This window comes from Aethina tumida, chromosome 4 (genome assembly GCF_024364675.1).
Source record: "Aethina tumida isolate Nest 87 chromosome 4, icAetTumi1.1, whole genome shotgun sequence".
Taxonomy (NCBI): Eukaryota; Metazoa; Arthropoda; class Insecta; order Coleoptera; family Nitidulidae; genus Aethina; species Aethina tumida.
The window spans coordinates 13,934,738-13,942,502 of NC_065438.1; the positions used below are offsets into that span (position 1 = coordinate 13,934,738).

At 31.3% G+C, this 7,765-nt stretch overlaps 1 protein-coding gene across 1 annotated transcript; it reads left to right on the forward strand.

Moving 5' to 3' along the window:
* Nucleotides 1-3,292: 3,292 nt before the first annotated feature.
* On the forward strand, nt 3,293-4,532 carry LOC109602821 (uncharacterized). Its single transcript, XM_020019264.2, has 3 exons — nt 3,293-3,943; nt 4,123-4,309; nt 4,418-4,532. Exons 1-2 carry the CDS (start codon nt 3,393-3,395, stop codon nt 4,274-4,276), a joined length of 705 nt encoding a protein of 234 aa, XP_019874823.2. The 5' UTR covers nt 3,293-3,392; the 3' UTR covers nt 4,277-4,309; nt 4,418-4,532.
* The last annotated feature ends 3,233 nt before the right edge of the window (nt 4,533-7,765 follow it).

The following is a 7,765-nucleotide window of genomic DNA, read 5'->3' on the forward strand; positions in this document are numbered from 1 at the left end:
GAGTCTCGGGTATTGATTTTATAAGAAAATTGGTTTGAAAAGTTAGTAGCATAAAAAAACATGTTTGCAGTTGCATTTAATTAAAAATTTAAACACAAAGCTAAACTACTATATCAAATTTAGTTATTACATACATAATTGGGGTCCCTGTCAGTAGAAGCAAAGTAAAAAATTGAAAGAAATTATCAAAAAGGAATGTAATTGAGATGTAATAAATTTTGTTCCACTAAAATATTTATATAAAATCTAAAATAGCAATAATATATGTTAAGAAAAAAGAAGATATATTTATTAATATTAAATGGGGTTATAAACTTTTAATATATTTTATACACTGTGATTAAAAATTAAAAAAAAAATACCAGAAAATTATTGAATTCCATTATCCTGACGTATTTAATTAATATTAAAAATTTTAATAATTAAAATCCATGTTAGTCGATGCAAAGTAAAAAATTAAAAAAAAAACTGCCAAAAAAGAAGTGATTGGAAAAGTAATAAATTTTGTTCCAATACACTTTTAAAAAAATCTAAAATAAACCAGATATTCTGTCATCAATACAAGAATAAGAAAAATATTTATAAATATTAAATGGGGTTATAAACTTTTAATATATTTCTTACACTGTGATCAAAAATTAAAAAAAGCACCAGTAAATTATTGAATACCATTATCCTGACATATTCAATTAATATTAAAAATCTTAATAATTAATGAAGAATAAAAAAATTTAAAATGAATTGAAGGGACCTTATTAATCGATGCAAAATAAAAAAAAAACTATCAAAAGAAAAAATAATTGGAAAAATAATAAATTTTGTTACATTAAACTTTTAAAAAAATCTAAAATAAACCAGATATTCTGTCATCACTACAAGAAAAAGAACAATATTTATTAATATTAAATGGGGTTATAAACTTTTAATATATTTCATACACTGTGATTAAAAATTAAAAAAAGCAACAGTTAATTATTGAATTCCATTATCCTGAGGTATTCAATTAATATTAAAAATCTCATTGATTAAAGAAGATTAAAAAAAATTGAAAATGAATTTAAGGGACCCTGTCAGTCGATGCAAAGTAAAAAATTAAAAGAAACTATCAAAAGAAGAAGTAATGGGAAAAGTAATAAATTTTGTTCCAACAAATTTTTCAAAAAATGTTAAATAAAAAGATATTCTGTCATGAATAAAAGAAAAGGAAGAAATATTTATTAATATTAAATGAGATTATAAACTTTTAAAATATTTTATATACTGTGAGTTTAATTTAAAAAAAATTAAAAATAATACTGTAGTAACATTGATTTTCATTATTCTATGGAATAAAAGTAATGTTAAAATCTCAGTGATTAAAGATTAATTTTAAGAAATCAATGTAATATTAATCAACAATTAAAGAACAATTTTAAAAAAATGAAAACGAATTGAAGGAAATCAAAGAACAAATTAAAAGAAACTTTCAAAATTTTTTTCCAATAAACTGTTGTAAAATCTATAAATTTAGCAGAAATTCTGTCATCGAATCTGAACAAAATGAAGTATTTATTAAATTTAAATGGATTTCTAAACTTTTTATTATGCCATTTATACCATAACAAGTTCCATTAGTGAATCCTTTAAAACACTCCGTTTAATGAAGAAATTAATAAATGAACAACTCATCACTATTAACAATTATGTCATCGTTACAGTCTGTAGCTTTTAAAACTTTTCTTTTAGTCGTTTAATTCACGAGTTTGTAAAATTTGCTACATAATATTGTACTTACGTTTTACGATAGAAAATTAATTTTGTAGACGGTCTTTGGATGAATTAAAATTTGCTGTTATTGAAAATAAATAGTTTAAAATAAAATTAATAATACAAAGGAGTTGTGAGACGCTAAAAGGTATTAGAATTTTCTTGTTATTTTAACTTAAACTTATTCTCCGGCAAATATAAATTTAATTAAATTACTTCCCTAATCCTTTTAAGAGTTTTTGTAAAGTTTTAATAAGAATTGTTGGCAATTTATTCCTCGATATTTTATCCTGAAATTGTTCCTGTTCATTTTAATAGGCAATTTGCCGTTTTGCTCTTTTTTCGAACTACTTTACAAAATAGTTTATCAAAAGCGTAACCTAAGCAAGGAATAATGATGACAAAATAAGACTTTATGAAGTAAATAAAACGAATAGTAGAAACGTCTTGTGAGCGGGGAACTCGCAAATTTATCGGTCATTGTGAAGCAACAAAACAGTCGTACCGTTCACGCAAATCGAAGGCTTAACTAATTCGATCTGAACTGATACACATTCTAATTAATTAAATCACTCCATTGTGGACAAGAAATTCAGGAGCGGCAGCAGGATAATTCCTCGGCCGTAATTAATAACCGAAATGGTCTGTGAACTAACTATCCGTGCTCCTTCGCTTTGAATGGGGGTGTGCGCCTCGCAATTAAGAGGCCGCCTCGTCCCCGCGTCTTAATTAGACTTTGAAGGTGGCGCCCCGATCTTGTGATAGTTGACAATGGCCACTATTCCTTTGTAGATTGTCCGATTGGTCTTTGTGTGTGCCATATGTGTGCGACTAAGGTTGTGAAATAATTAAAATCTTGTCAGGTGGAGTTATTATAATTATAAGGTTTTATAAAGGAGTTATTATGACTTGGGGCTGAAAGCTTTAATCCTTTTGACATAAAGTTAATGCGGGGTAAAGAAAACGGGTCTTAAGAATATTTGTATTATCATTTGTATGTGGGAGTTGCTTTGCTTGTGCCACATAAAGTCAAAGGTATCGTTTACAAAAATATGTGCTAATTAGGGAAGTTTGAGAGACTGATCTAAAAAAATTTGATGAAAAGATTTCGTCCCACACACTTTTATCTGTGTATTCAACTCACTTTTAATGTTTAAAAGAACTTTTCATTTATTTCAAATGTTACTACTATTAAAATGTACGAATTTTAGTCATGTAAGACAGTTTGACAGAGGACTAATTACTGCCTTAAAAAAGAAATAGGCGATCGATTAAATTTGACTCCAAATATTGTCTGGAAATGTTTGAGACAATTACCTAAAAAACAGTTTTGAGACGTGAATCAATCAAACTCAGGACAACAATAAACATTGATCAAGAAGGAATCATAATGTTTCAGATGATATTATTCTCAGATGACTTGATGAAGTTGAATGGTATGTCAACAAGAAGAACAACGAGGCCAATATCAACAAAATTTCCAAAATATGGATCTTTATGATTTGGAAATGTCAACTGTCAAAAGTGTCGAACAGGACGTCAACAACGGGTCCAACGTGAAAAACAGTATCAAAAGGAAAAATCCAATACAACCACTTGTAGGGAGGAGTCTTTGGGTATCCCATAAGAAACTTCTAATTGTAAAAATGGAGGATGTCATGCAATCACCCCTACAACTGACAAAGGAGCAATTTTTAAGAAACTTAAATTTAGTGCCAGTCAAAAAGCAATCAGTATCGAATCCTCCACCACAACCACCATCATCGCCAAGTCAATTAGTCGAACTCAGGACCACAGTAAACGTACCACTTACCTCTGAAATTGGCAAAAAATTGTTAAAGGAAGAAAATCACCAAGTGTCAGAAGAAGTTATTCTCAGGAGACTTGAAAGAAAGAACGACGAAGGCAGTATGTCTTTAATGACATTAAGTCCAACTATACTTCAAACATCAGAATATTGTCGCAGTTACACAAATCCTAAGAGACAAGACCATCAAATAAAAAATTATCATAAACAGCTGAAGTTTTGCAGACCTCTAAGTGTTGTGTTAGAATATTGTGACTTGCACAAATTTAAAGAAAAGTATAAAAAAGAGTTGGAAGAGAATGCTTCTAAAGAACTTTCAGTTTATTTGAAGAAACAACCAAAGGAATTGACTGGGAGTCAAAAGGATGTAATTGACAGGAAAAGGACATTGTGAGTTCGAATCCATTTAATGTCTTTGACAACTTTAGGAGTCGTCACAAAATGAGCATTATAAATAAAATTGAATGATTGTTTTAATTTGCCAGTTTAACTAAATATACATAACTAACTTTTCATCACGTGCATGTTAACCAATTAATTTTTCTGGTATAAATTGAGTATTTTTCTAGATCTATGTCAAGCATCTTGGTGCCTCTTGAATCTGGAGGCAAGGAGCAAATCGGTCACAAGGAAGACAATAGGAAGAAGTTGGTGGTGACTTTAGACATAGAGGGCACCAAGGAAGCTTCCACACCTGAGATCAATGCCAAGGCGAGTCAATGAATAGCTGGATCCAATTCATTAACTGTTTAAAATGTTAGTATTCAATATATTTAATATTTTAGTTTGAGTTTTTAATTATTTATTGCTCTTTTTTTCTTACTAGGACAAACTCTTTGACCTTAATTAGAATTTCATTTCTAGTATCAACATTGTACTGCTGAAACTTGACTAAATGCTAAAAATATTGGAAAAAGTCTTGATAAAGAGTCCAAAGAGCAGCTTTTAAGGAAGTATTTACCGCCTTGTTTTATGACAGCCAATAACTTTTTACTAGAACCCTTTTATACTCAAACGTCATTAAAATATCGTATAATAAAGGGCCATTTCTTGTCAAAGAGTCCATAAAAGTTTTACATAGTTTCATTTAACAACAATTTGGGTTAATACATTATAATTTCTAATTGACTTACATAAACATAAAGTTAGAAATAAAATGGTTGTTGTTACAAATATTTATAGTTTCTTGAAAAACTTGTACGCCCGCTTTTCCTCGCCTCTTGAATGAAAAAGTTTCATTCGATTTTTTTCCCTTTTTAATGATGTATGTGAAAAACTTTGGAATTGCCAAAGTTTTAATTTTTGATCCAAAGTTTACTAATTGCTGCTTGGAGACCCCTTTGGAAAAAATGATAAAATGTTTTCCCAAAGATTTTATAATTACTATAGATTATAAATTAGTAAACCCAGCCCTGTCTTTGACATATAAATAATACTTTCCAAACAAATGCGTAACTTGTTTAGTCCCAAAACTTCTCTCGAAAATTCCCCATGTTCCTTGTTATAGAAACGAAAAAGTTTAAATGATCTTTCCAGTCTTCCATCTTATAATCCATGTGATAAATTTGGAAGTTTTAATTTTAAAATCCCAGCAACAATAATTGAGGTAATTGTCCCTTTGGTCATAAACTTAGGGCAGGCTGCCGTCGTCCAACTTTTAAGCCTGAGGATTTGTTATCAAAACAATCACCAAATTATTGCAGGAAAGCGTCTGATAATTTAATTAGCAACAGGAACTTCGAGTGTTTAAGAACGCTTCCCTTTAAATTTCGTTCAGTCAATAGGACTTGCGCAGGCGAATCGATAACGCATAATTTAGTGATACATAAAAAGCTTTCGGTGCTTCGAAAACAATGGCGACTTGAAAAGAATTGTAAAGTATCATATTAAAGATCACTTACAAACTTTTTTACTGCATTTCCTTCACATTCATAGTTCATTAAGGGTCGAATATATAGCATCATCTCGGCCGTTTATCGTCTCCAAAATGCAAAAGTTCCCAACGTTAAAGCGTTTTTTTCTTTAGATCTTAATAATGCATGTGTTAAACTTTTAAATCGTTCAAGTTTTAATTTCGGTCTCGAAAACAAACTTATGAATAACGTAATTGTGGTAATGGAGCTTCTTTTGTTCATTAACTGCAAAAATGATGAAATAGGTCTGCATTTGAGGTTTAATTACGGCCTGTAATTTGCATATTTATTGAATTAAAACATGACTTTTTTGTCTCACGTTTTAATGTGCCGTGATCGAGGCAATTTATTATTCAAACTGTAGAGGAGTGAATCAGACACTTTGTGTTGCTCAAGGTCCGTCAGATAAGAAGCGATAAAAAATATTTGTTTAATCAGCTGTACAGTAAGTTGCTTTTAATTTAAAAAATACTTCTTGCGTCGCAACAAAATCACGAATCAACGCAAATTATACGAGACAAGGGCGACAAATTAGACGTCAAAAATGTTAGAATTGAATTAAATCCGAATGCGGAGTGGGAACTGGAAAATCTTCTTTAAAAAGTTTCAACATTTCTTAACAACATCAGCTGATAAAAACATCCATATACCAATATCCACTCAAGCCTTTTGCCTTGGAAAAACCGGCGCAATAATCCAAGGTGACGTGCCTTTTAGAGTAAAGTTTATTAGCTCTCGGCGAATCGCCAGAGTAAGCAAGATGAGCTCCACTTTATTTTTAAACGAGTTTAATTCGCAGCTCCATTCCCAGAATTACCGAAAGCGATGAACATGCAAGTACTGGATGTTCGCTGACTTAATCCAATTAAAGTGCAGGATGTAATTGTTACATTCGTCCAATATCTTCGTACACACCGTAGGTGGTGGATGGAATTTTCTTGAGGTATTGCAATAACTCCATCCATTCCCCCTCCGAGATTTATTCCCAGTATACATAGTAATTTAAAGTGGATTGTAAAATAAAACGCGGAGTGGAATATTTCGGTGGACGCGTTAAGTCGAAAGAATTGTACGTCGACAAGTAATATTTCCCGTTGACCTGTCAGACATCCATAAACCTGATAGATTTACCGTGTTCCAAAATGCATTAGGATTTTCAGGCGTTTTCGTCGGTCCGACGGCGACATTGTTTTAAAATTTAAAACCAGCTCACGGCCGCTCCATGATAAGATGCCACAGGTGATCCATAATCTTGGAAAGACTGAGATACTTCTGGATTTATGAACGGCATACGTCTCTCAGGGACAACGTCCCTCCGTCACGTATTAAATTTATTTATTTCAGTAACATTTCTGCATTGACCTGTCGGGGATTTATGTCGTTCATGGCTGAGGAAACTGGCTGAATTTGTATTCATTTCGCATTAGCCCGGGCGCCAGGTATCAACTGTAATACAGAAATAGTATTCCCACAACAACTGAGCGAATACGATTCATAGAATTTTTAGGTTGCGTGTTAAAACTCCACGAAGGATATTTACGTCAAGCCAATTTTGTTGAAGAACATTTATATTTATTGCTCATTAAGAGGTAAGAAGTTGGTGTTGTGCAAAATATTTATTGGGATATCTCATTTGTATATCAAACTTTTTCTTAATAAAATTGAAAGTTAATATTTTTGTTATGAAAACCTACTGATTGATGATGTACAGATTGAGGTAATAAATAAAAGAAAAACTGAGGACCTCCACTATGATTTGTCTCTGCTTGACATTGATGGTTGCTCAATTTCATCTTGAGATACCTTATTTCATCTCTACTCTGTTGTTGAAGAGGTGAGTTTAATGCATAATACTACTACTATTCTGATGAAGATGTTGTTCGCAGGTCACTTTTTTGAGATATGTAGCATCAGATTTCAAAGATTTAAAAAATCTGTGCTGCACTTTTTCCAAAATTTGGTTACAAGTTTGAAGGTATGAAGGGTGGGAAGGAAGGAATATGCAGATCTAGACATCTCCAAAATATGACTATTAAAAACAGATTTATCATCACTCAGAACTCTTAACTAAAGGTTTGGATTCTGCCACAATTTGCAATTGTAAATCCTCCCAGTCAGTGACAGAATTGTCAGAAAGGAAAATTATGAAATGATCAGCAAACAATTGATTACTTCTGGTAAATCATTGTTGAATAGAAGATAAAGAAACCTTACAGCACCTCAGAGGATGCCAAGTAGAATTTCGTGTTAATTCCGTTTTAGCTGACTTGCTGTTCTCGCCCACTAAGGTACGAAGACA